Here is a 27,665-nt window from a genome sequence, read left to right as displayed (position 1 = left end):
TCTATTACTTTAAAGAGCAAGCTTTGATACAAAGAGAGGAATTTATTCTTCTTATCTTGTTTTTGTCTGGTACCAGTAAGCTTTTGAGTCCCTGAAATTCTTTCCCTATAAAAACGATGTACTGTCCAATTTCTTTGAAACCACTTTCTTGAATGAATGCCTTTCCCTTCCTAATTATTTGTTAATAACCCTGTCTTTTATGTTAGCTGAGAAATGCTACATATTAAATGTTTGATCATCATTGCTCTAAGTTCTTTTGCACCTTTACCAAGTGATAGTTGGGTTTTATGGGAGTTAAACTGCCCAAATAGTTGGGTTGTATGGGAATTAAAACAAACTGCCCAGAACTCTTTTACCTGGATATATTATCTAGGTATTTAGACAGATTTGTTTGCTGATTAAAATGTGATTTGGTTTTTGTTATCATTGTTATTGTGGTTTTGAATGTTTACAAAATGACAGTTTTTGGCTATCCTTAATATTTTGCTTCTCTGGGATTTATAGAACTAATGTTTTAGTCAAAACTCAGTCTTTAAATTCTGACCTCCTTTTAGTATTTTCAAAACTTACTATTTTTATTATAATAATTACTCTCTTTCCTGTTATATTTTTATTCTGTCTGCATTCCAGTACATTACTATACTTTTTAAAACTTTTTAATCTGAGATTCATTTTGTTTTTTTTTAAAAATAAAGTTAAAGTTTACATAATGTACATGCCTACAAATGATGCAGAAAATAGACAAAGCCACTTCCATTTGCCGACATCATGGGGGAAAAATCACATATTTGCCCTCATTCTGCTCAGATTTTATTTTCCTAGATGCTTTAGAAAGAGAGAAAAATCTTGGCAGGTAAATTTGTAGAACTGAAAATCTCGAAGACCAAGAAAGCAGGGTTGAAGAGGTAAAAATGACAGCTTTACTGAATTGTTATAAGACCTCTAAAATTCAGTAATTATTTACATACTCAAACATAGTTGAAAACCTGCATGTACCTATTTATGTACAGAGAGAAAACCAGTTTTTTTCTCCCTAAAGATAGTTGTCATCTAGAAATTCATTTGGAATGTGATCTTGTTTGCAAATAGACTTTTTGCTTCAATTATTTCTTATTTAAAGGACTCTCAGGACTTAATCTGACTGATAACTGGATTCATTGAGGTAGTTACTAGATTCGTTATTAGACGCAAATGATGTCAGCCTTCTCAATAATGTAATACCTCTCCATAAATGCACAGACTTGCTCTTGTAATGCATTATTAAAATAATGAACAGTCGAAAAACAAAAAGTTAGATCTTTTTAAGACTCAAGAGTATCTCTAATTTGAGTAAAACCTCTCTCAAATTTTAAAGTTGATAGGTATTTTCCCTTCAGAAGAAAATTTAAAGTTTTTATGAGTCTTAAAAAACACTAGTATGTCTTTTATAAAAATCAATAGGAAATATTTAGAAATATTCAATGTTTAGAATTAAAACTTCAAGGTCTAAAGATTCTGTTTGGTACATACCTTCATCAAGTTTATAAAAGTTTACTCTAATAGTAGGAAATAATTCATACTGTCAGCTCACATGTGTGAAAATATCACTCTCTATTGACTGGTCAAGTTGAGCTCAGAGTAGATATAGTTGGTTACCTAATTAATGTTCAGCTATACAAGAAAAACTAGGAAAGTGATTAATCTAGTCATGCTTTATAGTAAATGACTAATACTTTGTTTTCTAAAATAGACATAGTCTGTATCATCCATGGAAAATGTATTTTCAAAGAGACTACAACCTAAATATCTCTCAAATCATTTTCTCCTTTACTAAGTAAAGCTCCTTCAAGGGTAGATGCATTATTTTTGTTATCACTTGCTTGAATTACTGAATTATAAAAGCTGTGTACACAGACTTAATCCAATGAAAATGTGGCCTGTTTTAGTCTGTGTGAACAGAGAATATTAAGTGTAATATATGGATGAATCATTTATTTTTAGTTCCTATGAGGAAATAAATGACAGAATCATAAAATATACATTTAAACAATGGCTTTAAAGATGTTTTAAGCATAAAAGCTTGAGGAAGGTCTTGAGATAACCAAATATGATGGTAAATAAAGAAACTCATTTTAGGAAAAGTAAAATGCCTTTCCCAAGATGTACCGTCTAGGTTTGTGACAATAAATATAATTAAAACCTAGATGTGTGTAATCCCAGTTTAAGATATTTCCTGTTTACTTAATTAATGAGGCCATTAGAATAAGGGAAAACCAGGGGATATGAGAAGGATGAGGGGAAGGAAAACGCATTTCATATGCATTGAATGGCATTACTTATGTATGAGCATGGCGTGTTCCATTGCACCCAATTATTACTAAATCATACCCAGCAAGGTAAGAGATGCCTACTAGTTTCACCTAATCGTATGTGAGCAATGTAAAGCCTGTCATTATAGGTAGATCGTAATGGCCATCCATTCTTGGTGAGAAGGTTCATAGTAAACCAGTCAGAACATCACAGATATAATAGATTCATGAGAGTAGTAGAATTTTGTAATATGAACATCAGTTTGTTATTGAAAATATAAATATTTTCACCTGGATTTCAAATTCCGTATCAAACTGTTTTGTTGGCATCTAAAACAATGGGAAGAAACTAAGTAGTGGCATATATAGAGAGAAATTAAATATTTACCTTTAAAGAGATGGAGAGAAGCTAGGCATGTTATTCTAACAGGAAGAATCATTAGAAGTGGGGAATAAGTATAATCAAATATACCTTTATATATTCTATTTTCATATTCTTCTCTGGAAGGTTTCCATTATAGTGTATGTGTTATTCATTATATTTGCCTATGTCAATTAGAACTGTTTGCTTATTACATTCTAAGATTGATCTGTTCGATGAGTCTCAAGTTGTAGCTGGCATCAGAATCACCTGGGGTCTTCTTAAAATAGTCCCCTGACTCCCCACTTTAGTTTCTGGAATGGAGTTCAAAAATTTCTCTTTATCAGTTTCCCAGTTGATGCTGAAGCTATTTCGGAACCACATTTTGAGACCCATGCATCTAAAGTGTGTTTTCAAATCAGTCTGTAAACTTGGCTTTGTAGTTACATTATCAGCAATATGAGATGATGAGTATAAATTATCTTACATTAACACATGTATTCTTTCTTTCCTTGCATGCACAGAAACAAGACATTCTTAATCAAGTAAGACATTTTCTTTTGTATTATAATCTGTCTTTTCTTTCTTTATTCTGATGTGAGCTATGAATTTCTCATCCATATCACTGAGCTATACTTCTGTACCAGTGAGATGCATATATAAGATTAACTGTAATGCTTATAAAGATAAAAGTGACTGATATTTGTTCAAGTTTTTCAGACAGAGAAACTATACCTCAGTAGAATCCAAAAGGGTCCAGAGTGCAGGCTTCAGTTTTGTATACTCTTGAGCTTAGTTTTTCTAATTTCACCAAAATGGCATCAGGATTTGGTAAAAAGATTTATTTAATAAAAGCCCTAAATTATTAATTTATGATGAGAGATTTAACAAAAGGATTTAAATGGAATTGATAAGAACTTTTGACTGGTCTACAATGCTATTAGCATATGTGAGGAAAATATGAGTGAAAAGCTCTTGATTTTCACCCTCCTGGGAAAAAGAGTAAACACTTCTGTGGTTTCAACAACTCTCTCCTAGTCATGTCCATTTTGTAAAGAAGGTTTCAGGTCCATAGTTCAGTTGGATGCACAGAATTACAATACATTGTTGAGTTCTCTGAATGGATGTTTATATCCCAGTAGGAGTGTGTGCATGCAATTTTACTATTAATAAAATGCACGAGCTGTCTAAAACCATATTGTCTCCCTTGGGCCATACTAGGTATGTATTAGCTGCTTATTTTTTAATTAAAATATATATTTTATTGAAGTATAGTTGACTTATAATGTGTCAGGTACACAATGCAGTTATACATATACACATATATTCCGTTTCAGATGATTTCCATTATAGATTATTACAAGATCTTGACTGTAGTTCCCCATGCTATACATTTAACCCTTTTTGCTTGTTGTGTATCTATTGTTTTAAGTTAGAAATCTAGCATTCTATTTATATTAAGTCAAACAAATGGGATCAAAATGTAATAAAAATTTTAGCTAGGAAAAAATTCAAGTTTTCTAAAACATATATATTATACATAATACACAAAAGAAAAGGCTTTTTCCTATGCTTGATAAAGGCTTAGAAAGAACATCAAAAAAAGAAGAGATAGAGACATTGGAAAACAAACTAAATGAAATGGAAGCATTGAGTATGAAATAGAAAAAGTGAGACAAGCTGGATAAAAGGTCATCATGTAGTCCAGTTGCTTTTAAATATGGCTACTCCTTAGAAATGCTATCTAGAGTTTTGGAGAAAAATGTACGAGCTGCTTCTTATTCGCTAGTTTCCATGTTGTTTCAATGACAGGATGCACTGTAGTTTCGTCCCTGACATGTCCCAGTATGATTGATTACATCAGAATGAACTTGACTGACTTAGATGCTGATCCTATGTATTACACTCTCCTAGGTTGCAACACAGGTGAAATGGAAATTCATTGGTGGTGATAATTGTTACCAGCCCCTTTCAGACCTGACCTCTCAGGAAACCTACTAGCTCCCCCAAAGGCAGTTTCCATGAGGTCTGTGTTTTAGGCGGCAACTCCCATGGACAGAGGAGCCTGGTGGGCAACATTTCACGGGGTTGCAAAAGGGTCTGACATGATTTAGCGACTAAACAACAACCACTTGAGAATAAGCAGTTGTTTTCATGAAGCAGGTTCTAGCTTCTGAAGGGCGTTTGTTGTGTACTTTGGTTCACAAACACACCGTCCCACACAACCTGCCCTCCCCCTCCAGGCTGTCTGAAACTGGTGGCAGATGAGCCTGTCTCTGTATGGCGTCAGCCGAGTGAGCTGCCTCCTTCCTATTCCTTGTTCAGCCTTTGCTCTGGATGCAGTTTAGCAGGGAAGCCATTTCAGTTGCAGACTATAAACAACGTGGAAAGCTGAGGGTAGCCCAAGGGAAAAAGTAGTATGAGCCATGCATACTTATTGTTCTCCGTGTGTTTTTTGTCTATCATGTCCTGTGAGTGTAAGATTGTGTTTTTATATTTCCTGTCAGTAGATGATTCTTGGCCCAAGGCTGAGTTAACTTTTTATAGCTCCCTGGGTATACCTTATCTTTGTACTCAGTACTCTGTACTGGGTTTATGCTAATGTGCATACCCTTTATATTCAGAGAAGTGAGTTGCCTCAATCCCTTAGGAAGAAACCTGGGAATTCAGAACCTAATGTATATTTTAAATGTCTTTAAAAAGGATATTGATGCTATTATAATTAGTAGCAAAGATAAACAACCTTCTATTTTAAGCTATAATTGTCCTTCCAGAATAAAATTCAACCTTTGCCATTAAAGAAACCACCTTGAAAGTGTAATAGAGAAAATACAGTCTTAGGAATCCAACTGAACTGAGTTCAAATTCCACGTCTGCGACATACAAGCAGGTCTTAGACTAGTTACTTCATCTCTCCTGGCCTCAGTTTGTTCACCTATCAAATGAAGAGAGTATTGCCTCTGCTTAATTGTTGAAAGGGTAACATTCTAAAGTAGATGTAAAATATTTAACCCTTGTGTCTGACGGGTGTTCCACTGATGTTTCGAGGCAGTGGTTGTTGGTCACACTGTAGGGAGCAACAGGCTTTCAATGAAAGTTCTGGAGAACATATAAACGATAAAACCAAGAATATCTGAGATATCCCAACCAATCCTAGAACCTCAGTTTTCTCACAGCCTCAGTGTTTCTCATCTAAAAAGTCAGGAGGTGTAACATGGTGACTCTGATGTCTTTCTCCATCGCTCAATTGATTTCCTTCTAAGGTATGAGTGGAGGACAAGTCATGTGATTTGCTTCCTCCACCAAGCCTCGTTGTGGTCTAGAATGCTGTCCTGGTGGTAGAATTAGGGTGTCTGTTGTCCCCCACCCCCGACAACTGCATAAATGCCAGGACAATTAGTTAGCAAGGAATGGATGTAACCTGTTTACCAATATTTCTGCTTCACCTCTACCCTATTGCTATCAACACACTTTCAGTCATCTTCCTCCTCTTATCAAACTTATAGCCAGAACACAGTTTTGAAAACATACCATGAAATGGAAGAATAAAATGCCTACTATCATCCTGTCATTAACCTAATTTTGATTATGCATTATTTATTGTTGAAATACTTTGTAACTTTTATTTCAACACGTGGCCTCAGTTTTTATCCCCTTGATACTCCAAGAATTGCTCTCACATGGAATGGACCATGTCCAAAAATTTGAGAAAATATTTGCATAGCTCCTTGTGAGATTAATTAGTTATGTCATAATTAAACAAATCAATTTGAATAACTCCTTGCAGGTTTCTAGTAATTGCACTGAGGAGCAAATCTCATCATTTCCAAAAAAACACACTGTTTTATATCTGTGAAAATATTTAGAGTTTGAGAATGGACCATCTGCCACATCTTATCCTAAATTGCAAGCTTAATGATTTAACTGCTTAAGTGACTAGGTGATGTCTGTCACAGTCAACATGTCACAAATGATCCATTTCTCCCTTAATGTTCTATAATAAATATACAGAAATTTGAAAATAGGTAAATATTTAGAATATATAAGATGTAATTATACTAATTGCTTCCAATTGCTTTTTCTACAGATGAGCTGCTAAAACAAGCTTAAATAATTTGAAAAATAGGCTGGTAACTCTCTTTAATTTGATGATAAGCGCTAACTTTGACATGTAGTAAACATTCTGTATAGGTTACTCTTTCATTTCTTTTTTTTCCCCTAACACCATACATAAGGATAAACTCAAAATGGATGAAAGACCTAAATGTAAGACCAGAGACTATAAAACTCTTAGAGGAAAATATAGGCAGAATACTCAATGACATAAATCACAGCAAGATCCTCTATGACCCACCTCCTAAGGTAATGGAAATAAAACCAAAAATAGACAAGTGAGACCTAATTAAACTGAAAAGCTTTTGCATAGCAAAGGAAACTACAAACAGGTTGAAAAGACAGAATGAGAGAAATTAATAGTAAATGGAACAACTGAGAAAGGATTAATCTCCAAAATATACAAGCAGCTCATGCAACACAATACCAGATAACAAACAACCCAATCAAAATGTGAGCAGAAGACCTAAGCAGACATTTCTCCAAAGAAGACTTGCAGATGGTCTTTCATTTTTTTTAATAACATTTATTAAATAATTCATATGAGTTAAAAATCAGAGAAAAAGCGATGTTGGGAACTTCAGGTGATCTTTTTTACTTGTTTAAGGAAAAATAGGGGCTTCCCTGGTAGCTGAGCTGGTAAAGAATCCACCTGCAATGTAGGAGACCCCCATTTGATTCCTGGGTTGGGAAGATCCACTAGAGAGGGATAGGCTACCCATTCTAGTATTCTTGGGCTTCCCTGGTGGCTCAGACAGTAAAGAACCTACCTGCAATGTGGGAGACTGGGTTTGAACCCTGGGTTGGGAAGATCCCCTGGAGGAGGGCATGGCAACCCACTCCAGTATTCTTGCCTGGAGAATCCCTGTGGACAGAGGAGCCTGGTAGGCTACAGTCATGGGTTTGCAAAGAATCAGGCATGACTGAGTGACAAAGCACAAAGACAAATAGGGAAAATTCTTTAGATGCTTGCTACACCTATCTGAAGGTTATCTGAAGGTTTGTCTGTTGTGTTTGTTTGTATGCTTGCATCAATAGGAATAGATTTTTTCAGCAGGAATATATTTAAGGATATTAGTGGAAAATCTGGACATTTGTGTATAAGGACTTAGAGTGTCTAAGGATTTTAAGTTTTTTTTTTTTTAATAGCTAAAGGAAATGATAAATGATATTCTTAAGATCAATAACCAGTAATGCTGAAGAAGCTGAAGTTGAATGGTTCTATGAAGACCTACAAGACCTTCTAGAACTAACACCCCCAAAAGATGTCCTTTTTGTCATAGGGGACTGGAATGCAAAAGTAGGAAGTCAAGAAACACCTGGAGCAACAGGCAAATTTGGCCTTGGAGTACACAATGAAGCAGGGCAAAGGCTAATAGAGTTTTGCCAAGAGAATGCATTGGTCATAGCAAACACCCTCTTTCAACAACACAAGAGAAGACTCTACACATGGACATCACCAGATGGCCAACACCGAAATCAGACTGATTATATTCTTTGTATCCAAACATGGAGAAGCTCTATGCAGTCAGCAAAAACAAGACTGGGAGGTGGCAAGAATACATAAAAGAACTGTACAAAAAAGATCTTCTTGACCCAGATATGATGGTGTGATCACTCACCTAGAGCCAGACATCCTGGAATGTGAAGTCAAGTGGGCCTTAGAAAGCATTACTACGAACAAAGCTAGTGGAGGTGAAGGAATTCCAGTTGAGCTATTTCAAATGCTAAAAGATGATGCTGTGAAAGTGCTGCACTCAATATGCAGGCATATTTGGAAAACTCAGAAGTGGCCACAGGAAAAGGTCAGTTTTCATTCCAATCCCAAAGAAAGGCAATGCCAAAGAATGCTCAAACTACCTCAGAATTGCACTCATCTCACCCACTAGTAAAATAATGCTCAAAATTCTCCAAGACAGGCTTCAGCAATATGTGAACTGTGAACTTCCAGATGTTCAATCTGGATTTAGAAAAGGCAGAGGAACCAGAGATCAAATTGCCAACATCCGTTCAATCATTGAAAAAGCAAGAGAGTTCCAGAAAAACATCTATTTCTGCTTTATTGACTATGCTAAAGCCTTTGTGTGGATCACAATAAACTGTGGAAAATTCTGGAAAAGATGCAAATACCAAACCACCTGACCTGCCTCTTGAGAAACCTGTATGCAGGTCAGGAAGCAACAGTTAGAACTGGACATGGAACAACAGACTGGTTCCAAATAGGAAAAAGGAGTACATCAAGGCTGTATATTGTCACCCTGCTTATTTAACTTATATGCAGAGTACATCATGAGAAACGCTGGACTGGAAGAAGTACAAGCTGGAATCAAGATTGCCAGGGGAAATATCAATAACCTCAGATATGCAGATGACATTACCCTTATGGCAGAAAGCAAAGAAGAACTAAACAGCCTGTTGATGAAAGTGAAAGAGAAGAGTGAAAATGTTGGCTTAAAACTCAACATTCAGAAAACGAAGATCATGGCATATGGTCCCATCACTTCATGGCAAATAGAAGGAGAAACAGTGGAAACAGTGGCTGACTTGAATTTTTTGGGTTCCAAAATCACTGGAGATAGTGATTGCGGCCATGTAATTAAAAGACGCTTACTCCTTGGAAGGAAAGTTATGACCAACCTAGATAGCATATTCAAAAGCAGAGACATTACTTTACCAAAAAGGTCCATCTAATCAAGGCTATGGTTTTTCCAGTAGTCATGTATGGATTTGAGAGTTGGAGTATAAAGAAAGCTGTGCACCGAAGAATTGATGCTTTTGAACTGTGGTGTTGGAGAAGACTCTTGCGAGTCCCTTGGACTGCAAGGAGATCCAACCAGTCCATCCTAAAGGAGATCAGTCCTGGGTGTTCATTGGAAGGACTGACGTTGAAGCTGAAACTCCAGTACTTTGGCCACCTGATGCAAAGAGTTCATTCATTTGAAAAGACCCTGATGCTGGAAAAGCTTGAGGGCAGGAGGAGAAAGGGACGACAGAGAACAAGATGGTTGGATGGCATCACTGACTCAACGGACATGAGTTTGAGTTTGAGTAAACTCCGGGGGTTGGTGATGGACTGGGAGGCCTTGTGTGCTGCGGTTCACGGGGTCACAAAGAGTCAGACGTGACTGAGCAACTGAACTGAACGGAAGATCAATAAGTTAAATTTTCTATTTATTAAATTATTTCTAAAGCCAATGGGAATAACAGGCTTGCATTCAAGAGAAGACCAGGTATACGTTATTGAAGAAATCCAATCAAATGATGAAAGCTGGAAGGGCAAGGAGGACTATAATAGAGCCTGAGGGCAGATTTAGAATATATTTCAGATATGTGGTCAAAAGGAATTGGTTACACTTAGAATATCAAAAAGAATTATAGTCAACTCAGAGTTTTCAAGATTGTGAAACTGAGATAATTATACCATCACTGTTTATTTTTATATTTGTTTCCCTTTTTTGTCTAATGATTAGCTTATTGATAGACTAGTCAACAGAGTTGATGGTGACAAACCAGTTGTACTAGATACGGATATCGGAAAATCAAGATCTGCCTATAGAATTATACTTAACTATAACATAGAAGCTTTTGAAATCAGAAATATTCAGCTCCCAGGCAATAAATAGGAACCTTTGACTTTGGGCATTTTACTTGATTTTTCTGAGGCTCAGAAAATTCATTTACAGCTTTGCTGTCTATAAAATAGGAGTGATAGTCACATTTGCTCATGGAGTTATAGTGATTATCGAAGTATAGTGTATACAGAACATTCTTAGTGCAGTTCCTAGAACACAATAACATTAGGTAAGTTTCCATATATACAACAAACACTTTAGGGAAATCCTAATTTTATTTTTCCATTTATGGATAATAGAGCATATTACTGACTATAAAGATTGAAAGGAGAGGTTGAAGGCTTTAAGAAGTAGTTCACACACAAAAAAAGTGAGGATAAACATATAAAAAGTGAGAAAAGCACTTCGAACAAAAATTATTGGGTTGCATCCCAAACAGTGCATGTATATTATGTATCAGATATTACTCCCAGGTGGCTCAGACAATAAAGAATTGGCCTGCAGTGCAGAAGACACGAGTTCAATCCCTGGGTTGGGAAGATCCCCTGGAGTAGGAAGTGGCAACACTTTCCAGTATTCTTGCCTGGAGAATCCCATGGACAGAGGAGCTTGGTGGGCTGAGGTCTATAGGGCTGCACAGAGTCTAACACTACTGAGCGACTAACACTTTCACTTTTACCTTCATTGTATCTGGACATGTGGAAGAAATAGAAATGGTCAAGATGACCTTTGCTACCAAGAAGTATCAAGTAATTAAATGTAATTTACAAACTGCTGGCAAAATACTTCAACTAGGGAATCTTCCCTGTAGCTCAGATGGTAAAGAATCTGCCTGCAATGCAGGAGACCCAGGTTCGATCCCTGGGTCGGGAAGATCTTCTGGAGAAGGGAATGGCAATCCACTCCAGAAATCTTGCCTGGAGCATGCCATGAACAGAGGAGCTTGGCGGGCCACAGTCCATAGGGTCACAGAGTTGGACATGACTGAGAGACTAACACTAAACTACAAAGGAATTCTTAAGTACTGAAAATAATCAATGAATTCCCTGACCCCCCTGTAGACTCTCAATCCCTCACTCTCACATGCTAGCTGAGCGTTTCCTGATCTGTCTTCTATACCTTGTCATCTTGATGTTTCTCCCAATAATAACCCAGACATATTTGGGCCTTGATGGATTAGAAAAAAGAGAATTTTTAGGATAATGTGTATTTGAAATCATTTATACAAATTTTTTGTTATATTATCAATAGTTTTGTTGATTTAGTTTTATTTTAATTTGCTACAATATTACATATATATCCATATGCTATCATACTTTAAAATAATCTCATTTGAGATTTATTAAAACAATATATTCCTGGTCAAAAACTTTTTGCGTTTATTCTATTTCATAAATTCTTACCATCCTACCTGAATCAGTTTTCTTTCTTACTAGATGTCATACAAAGAGGTATTAAGTGAAATTGTGCTTCTTTGTTTTTGCTATTCCAGTGTCCATACTTCAAATATATCACGATACCCTGCAACATAAAAGAATTATGTTAAGCACTCTGTGGTGCAGAGCTGTGTTGGATCTTATAGTCTAGCAGGGAACAAGAGATACTTGTAATTCTGCCTGTATACATACCTGTGTTAAGAGACTCATTTGGGAATTTTAAAAAATTAATTTATTTTTTTCATTGAAGGATAATTGCTTTACAAAATTTTGTTATTTTGTCTCAGACATCAACATGAATCAGCTATAGGTGTACATATATCTGTTCCCTCTTGAACCTCCTTCCCATCTCCCTCCATGAAGATGCAAGTATGCAATCCTTAAAAACTTTAGATGCATGGTTATTCGCAAAATCTTTATTCTGTTTTATTTTTCGAGGAGAAATACCTTTTAGAGCATTTGGCGTGTGGTTCAGTAATAACTCACACCAGTTCTAGTGACAACACTGAAGCATAGACAGGACAGCGTCCTACGAGATGAAGGTGGAGTCGATTTTTAAAAAATGCTACAAATGAACTTGTCCACAAAGCAGAAATGGAGTCACAGATGTAGAAAAGAAATTCATGGTTAAGGGGGTTAGAGGAGGAGGGATAAGTTGGAACGTTGGGATTGACATGTATTTATATATATATGCTATGTATAAAAGCAATAACTAATGAAAACCTACTGTATAGCACAGGGAACTCTGCTCAATACTCTGCAATGGTCTATATGGGAAAAGAATCTAAAAAGAGTGTTTATATGTATATGCATAACTGATTCACCTTGCTATACACCTGAAACTAACACAACTTTGTAAATCAACTATACTCCAGTAAAAATTTTATAAAAGAGTAGATGTCAGCCCAAGTACAAAATTTAGTTGGATACAGACTCTTGATCACAAGATATACTGAAAATCACAGTAAAAGTAACCCGCTTAAAATTTTTCTAATCTATTATGTGCATTTCATAATTACTAAAATAGTTTGGAGTATCATTGTTGGTTGTTCTTGCCATTTGCCATCTCTTACTGAAAACCCCATGTCTATTTTTCTCTGTGAGACTTAATAGATGTTAGTTTTAAGTAAAGACTGGTGCAGTTAATAAATTATGCACTTCTGAGGTAGTGAAGATAATTCCATTTGCCAAAACTAAGTTTTAAATATCCAATGTGAAATTCACACTTTCACTGTTTCTCTTTAATGGAAGTTCCTCCATGGCAGTGTAGGAGACTATCAGGAGTGCTCTGAAATCTGAAGTAATGTACAGTCTATTGCAGAATCAACTTCAGTACTGCTGCTGCTGCTGCTAAGTCGCTTCAGTCGTGTCCGAATCTGTGTGACCCTATAGACGGCAGCCCACCAGGCTCCCCCGTCCCTGGGATTCTCCAGGCAAGAACACTGGAGTGGGTTGCCATTTCCTTCTCCAATGCATGAAAGTGAAAAGTGAAAGGGAAGTCGCTCAGTTGTGTTTGACTCTTCATGACCCCATGGACTGCAGCCCACCAAGCTCCTCTGTCCATGGGATTTTCCAGGCAATGGAGTGGGGTGCCATTGCCTTCTGACAAGCATAAGCAATGAGACATTTAAAATGTAGATTTTCTTTTCTGAAAATATTTTAATATCAAAATTATGTATTTAGAATCTCAGAAAGTTAGCCATACTACATATTAATGTATATGTTTTGGTTCAGTAACCTTTACATCAGTGTTTGATTTAACATAATTAGTTAATGATATAAATGTTATAAATTTACATATAATAATACAAACTAGGAAAATTGACATGGAAATAGTCAAAGAATTACTTTCACCATTTAATTTAAGTTACTGACTAACTTAAGTTACTGACTAACTTAAATTACTGCCTACCTCATTGAGTTCTTTCGCTCGATAGCCAGCAGTATTGTATACATAGTAGGCATTCAGTGAACACTTAATGATAAATGAATTGAAGTAATTTCTTTCTTAATAGTTTTAGCTACTTAATCTTTGATACTTCAGTGATTCATTTTTGTCTTTTAAAGATCACCTATTAATCAGCTGTGTATGCAAGCTCATTAGCAATTGTGAAAATTGGACTTTTGTCTGATATAAATGTTATAAGATCCTGTTATATAAAATGATCCTATTATTATTAGTCTTACTATCCTATTGTGATCATGAAAGTGTTAGTTACTCAGTCATGTCCAACTCTCTGTGACCCCATGGACTGTAACCCACCAAGCTCCTCTGTCCATAGAATTCTCCAGGCAAGAATACTGGAATAGGTAGCCATTACCTTCTCCAGAGGCTTTTCTGGACCCAGGGATGGAACCTGGGTCTCCTGCATTGCAGGCAGATTCTTTACCATCTGAGCCACCAGGGAAGCCCTATTATGATGATATGATCCTGTTAAAATATGTTAGATCACATGATTTCCTGCTGCAACCCTCCAATAACTGTTGCTCTCACTCGACTTTAAAGCCATAATGGTTTATTTTTAAAATTTATTTATTTTTATTTACTTATTTATTTGGCTGTGCCAAGCTTAGTTGTGGCTTGTGTAATCTTAGTTCCCTGACCAGGGTTTGAACATGGGCCCTCTCATTGGGAGTGTAGAGTCCTAACCACTGGACACCAGGAAAGTCTCACCATAGCACTGTATTGATGGTCTAAAATGTTTTTTTACAGAGTCTGCCCCCATATACACACCACCAAAGATCCTGTCCTTTACCTCCTCTCTGTAATTCTAGTCCGTCCTCAATCCTGCTCTAGTCTCTTGCTTTTCTTCAGTACCTCTTATAGAAAATCCTCTAAAACAAGAACATCTTAATGCCTCAGGACATTTGCACCATCAGTTTTTATCTCTCTGGAATGTTCTTTCTCCAAATATGTGTGAAGCTTGCTCCCTCATCTCATTTCAGTCTTTATTCAAAGAACAGATTCTCATTTCCTAATCATCAGGTTTAAAACTACAAGCACCACCCCCAATATACAAATATCTTCCTTCTTTATTTCTTATACAACATTTAATTGGGCTACCTGGTGTTAGCACTAGTGGTGAAGAATCCACCTGCAATGCAGGAAAAGCGGGAGATGTGGGTCTGATCCATGGATGGGAAGATCCCCTGGAGAGAGGGCAGTGGCAACCCACTCCAATATTCTTACCTAGAGAATCCCACAGACAGAGAAGCACAGTGAGCTACAATCCATAGGATCACAAAGAGTTAGATATGACTTAGCACATATGTACACACTACTTAATACCTTCAAACACTATACATTTAAGCTATTATTTTTTTTCTTATTCCTTTTATTAGAAGATAAGCCCCCTGATGGAAGGATTTTGCATTTATCAGTAACATTTTTACCCCATGACCTAGAACAGAGCCCAGTACAAAGTGGATATATGCATAATGTACATTTGCTGAATATGAGAAAATCTTCATCCTGAAACTGCCAAAATAAATTAATGGTAGAGTGACGACATTTATTTTCATTCACTTTGAATCTTCTTGGATGAATACTAGAGTTATTTCTTTAGTATTAGCAGGAATTTAAACATCAAGAATCCAGATGGTCAGATAGAATAATGAAAGGCACATAGAAATGTGTTTTGAATTTGTGCCAACTTGGCAGCAAGCTCTGAGCAGCTTCCCGAGTTTGTATTCTTTAGAGATTCTATCTCCCTAAATAGTCTGTGGCTGCTCCGTCAAGTTAAAAAAAAAAATAATGAAAAAAAAAAAAAAGTTTTCAAAATCTTAAATATAATTTGGATTGTGTGTCTCTGAACTTCCAGCCAATTTGATTTTTGAGAACTCATTTAGTTGTTTGATCCTACTTTTTGCGTGAGTGTTTCATTTCTATTGCTATGCATATAAATGATTTCATTCTATTTAAAGGTCACGATCTTCAGAAACCAATGCTAATGCTGCTACATGACAGCAGTAGAAAATAAGAGATGTAAATTTGGAAATATTCTGCTAAATCGTGAGATAAAAATGTACAGATTGAGGATAGTATCAATGTATGGAAGTGTTAATATTCTGGAAAACACAAAATTTTAGAGAAGATTGGAAGATCTTTTGCTAATGAGAAGTAAATGACTTAACCAGGAAAGGCATTGAAGATTAATTCCTTAATGAACATGAAACACTGAAGCAGCTGCCTTTTGGCTTTGAAGAAGTTTGGGTTTTACAACATTGTAAGCTGTGTGTACGGAGAAGGCGATGGCATCCCACTCCAGTACTCTTGCCTGGAGAATCCCATGGATGGAGGAGCCTGGTGGGCTGCAGTCCGTGGGGTCGCGAAGCGTTGGACATGACTGAGCGTCTTCACTTTCACTTTTCACTTTCACGCATTGGAGAAGGAAATGGCAGCCCACTCCAGTGTTCTTGACTGGAGAATCCCAGGGATGGGGGAGCCTGGTGGGCTGCCGTCTATGGGGTCGCGCAGAGTAGGATATGACTGAAGCGACTTAGCAGTAGCAGCAGCAGCAGCAGCAGCAGCAGGAGCAAGCTGTGTGTAATGACAGGAAATGTAAGAGAAAGGAAGTTTGCTCCTACCAACACTGTAAAGAAGCTAGAGGAAGAAGCTGACATCATCACTAAAACTTCAGTCATAAATAGGATGACATCACCTTGTGGAAATCATTTAAGAGCTAAGGAAATTTTTATTCTATTCTTATGTCTATGAAAGGCTTTTAGTTATTTTAAAGTAAGTTAATCTCTTTTTAAAGGCTTGCTTTCTGAAGGCAGTCATTTGCCAATGTTGCCTGACCCAGAACAATTACAGCACAGTATCTAAGACACAAAAACTCTGGGTTAAATTTGGAAAAATGCAATGAATTTTCTAATTTTCTGAATCAATAGACTAGGGCAAATTAAGGTTATAAAAGTCTAACTTCAAATCAGTGCTTCTTTTTATTTATTCCCTTTCCTTTTTTAAACTATTTTATTTCTTTTACATCCTTTATGCTCAAAGGTACATTAAGTGCTTTATATCAATTTATTATTATGTTGAGGCAGCACTGCTGAATGGTTCATCTTATATGGAGGAAATCAAGGTTTCGAGGTGTCAGATAATAAAAACAAGCTATTTTTTTGCTTGCTGAGCATGGGAGAGCTACAACCCTGGAGCAAGTTCAAAAAAGTTTTCCTGAGACCTGAAAAAAAAAGCATCAAGGAGAAATGTATTCCTTATTAAGAGAGATGTCATACATTAAGTTCACTTTTTTTTTTTTTTTTTTCTTTTGGACTGGCTATTTTCCTGGTTTTCATCATTAAATCACAGGCACCGATTTCAAGGTTGTTCTATGTGGGTGATGTAGGGCTCTATAAAGGGCATAAACACACTTGGGATGAGGCAGAGTTTTCCTTAAAAGAGCAGATGCATGTCTTGCCCCAAATCACTCAGGTGGTGAGTGGAGGTATTGGAATATGAAACAAAATTGTTTTGTTCTGAAGTCCTGGTTGTTGTTTTTGTTGGTTGGCTGTTGTTGTTTTCCTGTGTTAAACCCTTGACTTGAAAGACTTCTGTTTTAAAATAGAATCTTACTGTAAAGGAAGACCCAGAGGAAAAAATTCAGTAATTATAGTCCTTTGTTCAGATTTAATTACCAGATCTCTCAAAAGCAAAAACAAAGGAAAAGCCAATAACAAACAAACAAAAATGCCCAACAACAAAGAAAAGTGGACCATGTAATGATCTATTAAATGCAAATGGAAACATTTATGTTGATGTGGTTTAAGGTTCATTCTTCCAGTATTGTTGGGAATTTTTCCTAACAAACTAAGAGATTGTTAATATAGATGAAGAACTTGAGTCACAGAGAGAGATTAATAAATTGCCCACTGTCACACAGCTGGATAGTGTTGGGTCAAGAGTTGATCCAAGGAGTCTGACTTCAAGACTATGCTTCTATCATCTATTTTCAAACATAATGCTGACTTACCAAAGGGTACAGAGTGAAGAAATACTATAAGTAACTTTGATTTTAATCATGATACTTGTGAATATGTTTATCACACAAATTTCCTATAACTTTTTGAATTAACTCCTGGTTCCCTTCACTCATTGTAGCAAATGCTTTCTGAAAGTACTTCAGCTGATTGATGCTGTTCTTTATATATTCATGTTATTCATAGATTTTAGTTTTGTGGTTCAGTCTGCTTGTAGTCTGCAGTCCATGGGTCACCAAGAGTCGGACACAACTGAGAGACTGAACTGAACTACTAGTAGAATTTGTAATATTCTGTGGTGGTGATGATTCATTGAACATGGAAAGAAATGAAGTCTTTTTACCACCACCAATATAGAACCAACTATATATATATATAAAAGAAGGAAATGGCAACCCACTCCAGTGTTGTTGCCTGGAGAATTGCATGAGCAGAGGAGGCTGGCAGGCTACAGTCCACGGGATTGCAGGAGTCAGACACGACTTAGCAACTAAACCACCACTGCCATATATATATATATACTTAGACACATATATATGTATAAATATTTGAAGTGCCCTACTGAGAATGGATAAGCAAAACAAGACTTAATTAAAAATGTCAGATTAAGTTGCAGACAGGATCTTAGAATCATTAATAAAATACATTTTTTTTATATTGGCTTGAGATAATATTAGGTACAAAAGCATACACAGTATATGTAGTTAAATGTTATATGATCTAATCTGCAAAAATTTACTTTCTCATATTGATATCCTTATATGTCTTATTCCATTTTTGGTTTATTCAAAATAGTACAGTGATAAAATTGGTCATTCTCTACCACCATACCCCAATATTTTTATGTAAGAAAAAACAAGCTTTTTGTATCCAAAATTTGCAGTTTATTGAATTAAGTTTATTCTCATCTGCCAGGAGTTTGAAAAAAATTGGGAGCATTAATCTGCCAAGTTTTGTTTTTGCCTTATTTTTAGTTTCATCTCCATTATATTGAACTAATTGGTAAGGGGGAAAAAAAAAAAGTACCTTTCCAGGGCTTCCTATGAGGCCTATAGCACTTGCAGTCCTTTGATCTGGACAGATGTGGCTTCATCTCAGTTTCTATCTGTAGGTCTCCTAGTCCCTTCAAGTGGCCTAGTAGGTAGTACCCTACACAACTCCAGGAGCCTTCTCTTCCATGAAGTCTACATCTGTTTCCCAGGCAACATTTATGCACTAGTGTCCGGGCAGTGGCAAGCCCAGGGAATACCATTGTCCTGTCTTGGCCCTAAAGTACCTGCAGCCTTGTTCTCAGTTTCCCAGGCAGGAGTCAGATCTTGGCCCACTGTTCACATCTGCTTGGAGAAAGCAAGCTCTCTCAGTCAGTCCTGTGAAATTCTCCTGTGAACTTGAGAATAGAAGGTAGCTCCCATCACCATTTCCCCAAGTGGACATGGAGATTCTCAGTGTAGCAATGGATCTTTGCGTGCAAATGTCAGCTCTTTTATAGCTCTGCACTAAGAGTGGGCGGAGATCTTGAAGTAGATTTCTTTGACAATTGCCTAGGAAGATTTAGAATTTCACTTTAGGATTTTATATCCATTGGTCTTGGTGTTAAGGTAAAACTTTCACGTTAACCACTTTCTCCAGTGGTTCAAAACAGTGTTTATTATTAGAGACAAAGAAAGGAGGCAAGAGGGATAGCTTTGTGTATTCATGCTGTGTTCTTGATTCTGCATCAGCACATTCAGGTAGTTGTCTGATTTAATCATCATAACTCCATGGAATTGTGAATATTCTCCCCAGTTTACAGAGGAGGAAATTAACTTTCTAAGAGTAAAGTTTTTAAGGCCATACAGACACTGTGGAAATAGGGATGCCCGACTGGAAAGCTCCTGTTTTTCTTGCTCCGTTGCTGCAGGTAAGACATCGAAATCTAATCACCCGTGTCAGCGTAGGGCTGCCTGGTTTGTTTCTCAAAGAGTTACCGTCCTTTTGTAGACTTGGATGTAAGAATGTTTGAGATCATTTCTCCTGCTAATGCTCTTGAACATTGCAAACAATCTTAACATTGGCTGAGTCTTAAAATATATATTTAAATTTTTTTTCTTTTCAGACAATAGATTTTGAAGGTTTCAAGCTATTTATGAAGACATTCCTGGAAGCCGAGCTTCCTGATGATTTCACAACACACCTTTTCATGTCATTTAGCAACAAGTTTCCTCATTCTAGTCCAATGGTAAAAAGTAAGCCTGCTCTCCTCTCAAGTGGTAAGTCCAAGTATTTACTAAAAATCTATATAATGCAAAAACCTCAAAGGGAAATGTCAGTATAAGTTCTCTATAAGATGAGATGATTTGCTTAGAAATTACCTTTGTTGCAGGATTTATCTTTTCAAACTAAGATTGTGTAACTAAACATTAGAGAAAATATACTTTATCACTATACATCACTTGTCATTACAGTGTCTTAGAAGTCTATGTTTTAGGTAATAATTTTAAGAGATACTTCCATAAAATTTAACAAAGTGCTCTTTTTTTTAAATTTTATTTAATTTAACTTTACAATATTGTATTGGTTTTGCCATATATCAAAATGAATCTACCACAGGTATACATGTGTTCCCCATCGTGAACCCTCCTCCCTCCTCCCTCCCCATACCATCCCTCTGGGTCATCCCAGTGCACCAGCCCCAAGCATCCAGTATCATGCATCGAACCTGGACTGGTGACTCGTTTCATATATGATATTATACATATTTTAATGCCATTCTCCCAAATCATCCCACCCTCTCCCTCTCCCACAGAGTCCAAAAGACTGTTCTATACATCAGTGTCTCTTTTGCTATCTCGTAAACAGGGTTATTGTTACCATCTTTCTAAATTCCATATATATGCGTTAGTATACTGTATTGGTGTTTTTCTTTCTGGCTTAACTCACTCTGTATAATAGGCTACAGTTTCATCCACCTCATTAGAACTGATTCAAATGTATTCCTTTTAATGGCTGAGTAATACTCCATTGTGTATATGTACCACAGCTTTCTTATCCATTCATCTGCTGATGGACATCTAGGTTGCTTCCATGTCCTGGCTATTATAAACAGTGCTGCGATGAACACGTGTCTCTTTCAATTCTGGTTTCCTCAGTGTGTATGCCCAGCAGTGGGATTGCTGGATCATAAGGCATAAGGCAGTTTTTTAAGAAATCTCCACACTGTTCTCCATAGTGGCTATGGTAGTTCGCATTCCCACCAACAGTGTAAGAGGGTTCCCTTTTCTCCACAGCCTCTCCAGCATTTATTGTTTGTAGATTTTTGGATCGCAGCCATTCTGACTGGCGTGAAAGTGCTCTTTTAAATGACTGGAAAATATATAATATATATCATACACCATGTATCATATATCAGTAGTCACAAGGCAGTTATGTCTGAAAACATAGTATTTAATATTACTTGTTCAAATTACCGGTATTCTTTCACATTTTTAGATTTGTAACCTCAGAGTATTACTTTTCCTCTTAGATACTTAATTCAATTTTGTCACCACAGAGATTTTAGTTTTCTTATTAGGTGTAGGTTTTAATCCATTACTACTTGTCAATAAATGTGTCACTCTCCACAAAGTCAGGAAAACAGAAATCTCACTATGTTACTTTAGGGAATATGAAATAGGAAACAGGTAAAACAGCGTTGGAGAGTTTGAAAAGCAAAGATGAACACTGAGGCATGCGGCAGTACAACCACAGGAAGCATATTCCTCCCCCAGGTTGGAGTCATCAAAACCTAGAAGCTAGGAAGGAGAACCTCTTGGAGCTGGAAGGCAGAGTTTGAAGGTGGGGGATTTTGCCTGGCAGATGTGAACCATCAGACTCCTGTGCAGAGGATCCTATCTGACAGGCTCTGGTAGCTCAGGAACTCAGGGAGGAGCCCATAGCCCTGGAAGTCAGACCTCTTTCAACATCACCATGGTCTCTGCAGGACTGAATGGCGGGCTGTAAGCTGTAGACTAGAGGCCAGTTGCTGCTGGAACCAGGTTCTGTGAGAGTGACATGTTGGAGAGATCTAAGAGGAAGTGGAAGTAGAATGGCAGGAACCAAGCCCTTCTCTCTCCTCCCTTCTCAGGTCTCTTTCATGCCCTCTCTGAACCCAGCCAGTTTCCATCAGTCAATGGAGAAATGTAATCTTCAGCAGTATGTCTCAAACTCTTATCTAGGACTCTTTAAGGCTTCTGAAAAATCCTTCAGTTCAGTTCAATCACTCAGTCGTGTCCGACTCTTTGTGACCCCGTGAATCACAGCACGCCAGGCCTCCCTGCTGCTGCTACTGCTGCTAAGTCACTATAGTCGTGTCTGACTCTGTGCGACCCCATAGATGGCAGCCAACCAGGGTCCCCCATCCCTGGGATTCTCCAGGCAAGAACACTGGAGTGGGTTGCCATTTCCTTCTCCAATGCATGAAAGTGAAAAGTGAAAGTGAAGTCGCTCAGTCACCTCCGACTCTTAGCGACCACATAGACTGCAGCCTACCAGGCTCCTCCACCCATGGGATTTTCCAGGCAAGAGTACTGAAGTGGGGTGCCATTGCCTTCTCTGGCCAGGCCTCCCTGTCAATCACCAACTCCCGGAGTTTACCCAAACTTATGTGCATCGAGTCAGTGATGCCATCCAGCCATCTCATCCTCTGTCGTCCCCTTTTCCTCCTCCCCACAATCCCTCCCAGCATCACAGTCTTTTCCAATGAGTCAACTCTTCGCATGAGGTGGCCAAAGTATTAGAGTTTCAGCTTCAGCATCAGTCCTTCCAATGAGCACACAGGATTGGTCTCCTTGAGGGTGGATGGATTGTATCTCCTTGCAGTCCAAGGGACTCTCAAGAGTCTTCTCCAACACCACAGTTCAAAACCATCAATTCTTTGGCGCTCAGCTTTCTTCACAGTCAAACTCTCATATCCATACATGACCACTGGAAAAACCATAGCCTTGAATACATGGACCTTTGTTGGCAAAGTAAAGTCTCTGCTTTTGAATATGCTATCTAGGTTGATCATAACTTTCCTTCCAAGGAGTGTCTTTTAATTTCATGGCTGCAGTCACCATCTGCAGTGATTTTGGAGCCCCCCAAAAATAAATTCTGACACTGTTTCCCTACATATTTCCCATGAAGTGATGGGACCAGATGCTATGATCTTAGTTTTCTGAATGTTGAGCTTTAAGCCAACTTTTTCACTCTCCTCTTTCACTTTCATCAAGAGGCTTTCTAGTTCCTCTTCACTTTCTGCCATAAGGGTGGTGTCATCTGCATATCTGAGGTTATTCATATTTCTCCTGGCAATCTTGATTCCAGCTTGTGTTTCTTCCAGCCCAGCATTTCTCATGATGTACTCTGCATATAAGTTAAATGAGCAGGGTAACAATATCCAGCCTTGACCTACTCCTTTTCCTATTTGGAACCAGTCTGTTGTTCCATGTCCAGTTCTAACTGTTGCTTCCTGACCTGCGTACAGGTTTCTCAAGAGGCAGGTCAGGTGGTCTGGTGTGCCCATCTCTTTCAGAATTTTCCACAGTTTATTGTCATCCACACAGTCAAAAGCTTTGGCATAGTCAATAAAGCATAAATAGATGTTTTTCTGGAACTGTCTTGCTTTTTCTATGATCCAGCGGATGTTGGCAATTTGATCTCTGGTTCCTCTGCCTTTTCTAAAACCAGCTTGAACATCAGGAAGTTCACGGTTCACATATTGCTGAAGCCTGGCTTGGAGAATTTTGAGCATTACTTTACTAGAGTGTGAGATGAGTGCAATTGTGTGGTAGTCTGAGCATTCTTTGGCATTGCCTTTCTTTGGGATTGGAATGAAAATTGACCTTTTCCAGTCCTGTGGCCACTGCTGAGTTTTCCAAATTTGCTGGCCTATTGAGTGCAGCACTTTCACAGCATCATCTTTCAGGATTTGAAATAGCTCAACGGGAATTCCATAACCTCCACTAGCTCTGTTCGTAGTGATGCTTTCTAAGGCCCACTTGACTTCACATTCCAGAATGTTTGGCTGTAGGTCAGTGATCACACCATAAATCCTTACAGACCCCGAAACAGTTTTGTTTATATGTGTGATATTTATTTCTGTTTGTCATATTAAAGATGACACATTCTATAAATGATAATGATCAACCCCCTGTTGTTCAGTCACTGAGTCGTGTTCGACTCTTTGTGACCCCATGGACTGCAGCACGCCAGGCTTCCCTGACCTTCACCATCTCCTGGAGATTGCTCAAACTCATATCCATTGCAATGGTGATGCCATCCAACCATTTCATCATCTATTGTACCCTTCTCTTCCTGCCTTCAATGTTTCCCAGCATCAGGTTTTTTTCCAGTGAGTCAGTTCTTCGCATCAGATGGCTAAACTACTGGAGTTTCAGTTTCAGCATCAGTCCTTCCAATGAACATTCAGGACTGATTTCCTTTAGGATTGACTAGTTTGATCTCCTTGCAGTCCAAGGGACTCTCAAGAGTCTTCTCCAATACCACAGTTCAAAAGCATCAGTTCTTCGGTGCTCAGCCTCCTTTATGGTCCACCTCTCACATCCATACATGACTACTGGAAAAACTATAGTTTTGACGAGATGGACCTTTGTTGGCAAAGTAATGTCGCTGCTTTTAACATGCTGTCTAGGTTTGTCATAGCTTTTCTTCCAAGGAGCAAGTGTGTTTTAATTTCATGGCTACAGTCATCTTCTAAGTGATTTTATAGCCCCCAAATAGAGTCTTTCACTGTTTGCACTGTTTCCCCATAGACTTGCCATGTAGTGATGGGACCAGAGGTCATGATCTTAGTTTTTTGAATGTTGAGTTTTAAGCCAGATTTTTCACACTCCTCTTTGATCTTCACCAAGAGGGTCTTTATTCCTCTTTGCTTTCTGCCATAAGGGTGGTGTCATCTGTGTATCTTAGGTTATTGATATTTCTCCCAGCAATCTTGATTCCAGCTTGTGCTTCATCCATCCAGGCATTTTTCATGATGTACTCTGCATATAAGTTAAATAAGCAGGATGACAATACACAGCCTTGATGTCCCCAATTTGGAACCTGACTGTAGTTCCATGTTTGGTTCTAATTGTTGCTTCTTTACCTGCATACAGGTTTCTCAGAAGGCCAGTAAGGTCATCTAGTATTTCTATCTCTTCAAGAATTTTCTACAGTTTGTTGTGATCCACACAGTCAAAGGCTTTAGCATAGTCAACGATGCAAAAATAGGCTTTTTTCTGGAATTCTCTTGCTTTTTCTAGGGTCCACGGATGTTGGCAACTTGATCTCTGGTTCTTCTGCCTTTTCTAAATCCAGCTTGAACATCTTGGAGTTCTCAGTTAATGTACTGTTGAAGCCTAGCTTGAAGAATTTTGAGTATTACTTTGCTGGTGTATGAGATGAGTGCAATTGTGTAGTAGTTTGACATTTTTTGGCATTGCCTTTCTTTGGAATTCGAATGAAAACCAACCTTTTCCAGACCTGTGGCCACTGCTGAGTTTTCCTAATTTGTTGGCATATTGAGTGCAGCACTTTCACAGCATCATCTTCTAGAATTTGAAATAGCTCGGCTCGAATTCCATCACCTCTACTTGCTTTGTTTGTAGTGATGCTTCCTAAGGCATACTTCACTTTGCACTCCAGGCTGACTGGCTTTAGGTGAGTGATCACGCCATCTTGGGTATCAGGGTCATTAAGATCTCTTTTGTATAGCTTCTGCTTCTGTTAAGTCCATATCATTTCTGTGTTTATTGTGTCCATTTTTGCATGAAATATTCCCTTGGATAAACCCCTTAGATGTTGACAACAATATTATCTTTATGAAAAATGATTATTTTCAAACTAAAAATGAAAAGGTGTACATTATATTACATTGTTACAAATGACTAATGTCCAGCTACATAGAAGACAGCTGAGTAACCACATTTGCTTCTGTGTCGACATATATGTCATGTAACCCCTTGAAAAATCCACTGTACCCTCATGAGAAAATGAGAGTGAAAAAAACAAATGATAGCTCAGAAACCACACTTATACCATTTTGACCTTACAAATCCCCTGAGAGAGACTCATCTATCCCATGGGAGCCACAGGTCTAGAGACTTCCTGCCCTGACATTACAATGTAGAATATCAAAGTGTGAGTAAAGAAGTGAGGGGAATTTTACTAGCTAGCACTCTAATAAATAAAAAGTTTAAAGCATGTAATTAAGAAATAGGTGATTGAGTCATAAACCAAAATTGAGCAATCTGATGAAGAGTCCACACTGTTAAGTCTTATGTTGTAGTCCTTCCCTTTCTGTTAAAGAAGTCATATATTTTTCCTTGGGTAATTTTGTTGTTCCCTGCTTTTTAAAATAGATGTATACCTTTCATATGTGATATTTTGATCCCTTCAAAATATTAAACAATTAATATGCTTATAGCCTTTACCCATCAAATATTTTAGTTCCTCAAATAATTCCCCATATCTCATGAATTGAGAGGACTCCCCACACTTGCTGATTCTCTGAGTGAAATTCATTTAGTTTATTCTGATGTATGGTTTCAGCTTACCAGTGTTCTGTGCTGCATATTTTTAAATGGTACAGATTCTTACTTGGATCTAGAGATTAAAACTTCTGTATTCTCTGTTTCCTTCTATAAATGGTTTGCACATTCAGACATAGCAAAGTTGTCCCTTATTTAAATTTACATGAGCAAGCAATACTGTCCTTGGGTTTTGAAAAAGAAGCGGGAACATTTTTTGATATGTTCTCTCTCTGAGTCAACAGATTCAGACTAATTGTGTCAGACTTGGAAGAAAGAGACAAGTTGAATTATTTTGGTAGTTTCATAAGAAATTCAAGTCTCAAACCCTCTTTTCTTTAGATAGATATAGTAAGTGCTACATGTAAGATGCCAAATTTACAAGGAGTAGAGATCAAATGGGGTTTCAAAATAGGGAAAAAATAAGGACTAACAGCTTGTACTTCATTTGAGATAATCACACATTCTGCAAAGACCTACTTGAAAGGAATTATAAGGTAGGCTATGTAACTCTCATAGCACAAGAATGAATTAAACCATGATGCCTTTTCAAAGCATGGCCTCCAATTTTAAAGCATAGGTGCATAGTGTCCTTGGTAGTACTCTTTCTCATCCTATGTACTTTTCAGGATTACCTTCGATAGTCTTTTTTTTCTGGGAAATAAAGAACACTGGATAATAATAAAATTTTCAAGATCTGGGGTAACCTTGACTCAGAAACATATATATATATATATAAAATTCCTTGAGACTTAAAATAATCTAAGTTATCTACATAAGATGTATTCATGTTTGAAAAAAATCACAAATTATTATTGAATAATGAGGTGCTATAATCTGCTTTGTTGATCGCTCTGAGAGTTCATCTATTTCATCACCAGATTACCAGCAGGACTATGATAGCCGTTCTTGATTGTATATAGACTGGATAATAAGGGCTTCTTAACTAGAAGACATACATTTTAAAAGGAAAAACTATTATTCTTGTTAATGAACAATGATCATGTATTTGGTAAAAGTAAAATACTTAGTTTTTATAGAATAAAATATTTTAAGATAAACAGAAATAGGTTTAAGTGTTATGAGTGTGTAGGTAGTTGTGTTTGTTGAACTTGTAAAGCCTAATGATCCACCTTAAAGCTCAACATTCAGAAAACTAAGATCATGGCATCTGGTCCCATCACTTCATGGGAAATAGATGGGGAAACAGTGGAAACAGTGTCAGACTTTATTTTTGGGGGCTCCCAAATTACTGCAGATGATGACTGCAGCCATGAAATTAAAAGATGCTTACCCCGTGGAAGGAAAGTTATGAGCAACCTAGACAGCATATTCAAAAGCAGAGGCATTACTTTGCCAACAAAGGTCCATCTAGTCAAGGCTAT

General features: G+C 37.4%; 1 protein-coding gene across 9 annotated transcripts in view; it reads left to right on the top strand.

Moving 5' to 3' along the window:
* DGKB (diacylglycerol kinase beta) overlaps positions 1-27,665 on the top strand; it is an 875,335-nt gene that overhangs the window by 194,541 nt on the left and 653,129 nt on the right. For 6 of the 9 annotated variants that reach the window (XM_059885674.1, XM_059885677.1, XM_015468340.3 and 3 more), the window contains 2 exons: positions 3,174-3,194; positions 19,848-20,001. In XM_059885674.1, the coding sequence (XP_059741657.1) occupies positions 3,174-3,194; positions 19,848-20,001 (175 nt within the window). The remainder of the gene's footprint in view (positions 1-3,173; positions 3,195-19,847; positions 20,002-27,665) is intronic. The other 3 variants (XM_059885678.1, XM_005205201.5, XM_010804044.4) reach the window with 1 other exon arrangement.

Source organism: Bos taurus, chromosome 4, assembly GCF_002263795.3.
Source record: "Bos taurus isolate L1 Dominette 01449 registration number 42190680 breed Hereford chromosome 4, ARS-UCD2.0, whole genome shotgun sequence".
Taxonomy (NCBI): domain Eukaryota; kingdom Metazoa; phylum Chordata; class Mammalia; order Artiodactyla; family Bovidae; genus Bos; species Bos taurus.
Note: the sequence above shows the minus strand (reverse complement) of the source record. Positions and strands in the feature narration are given on the sequence as shown.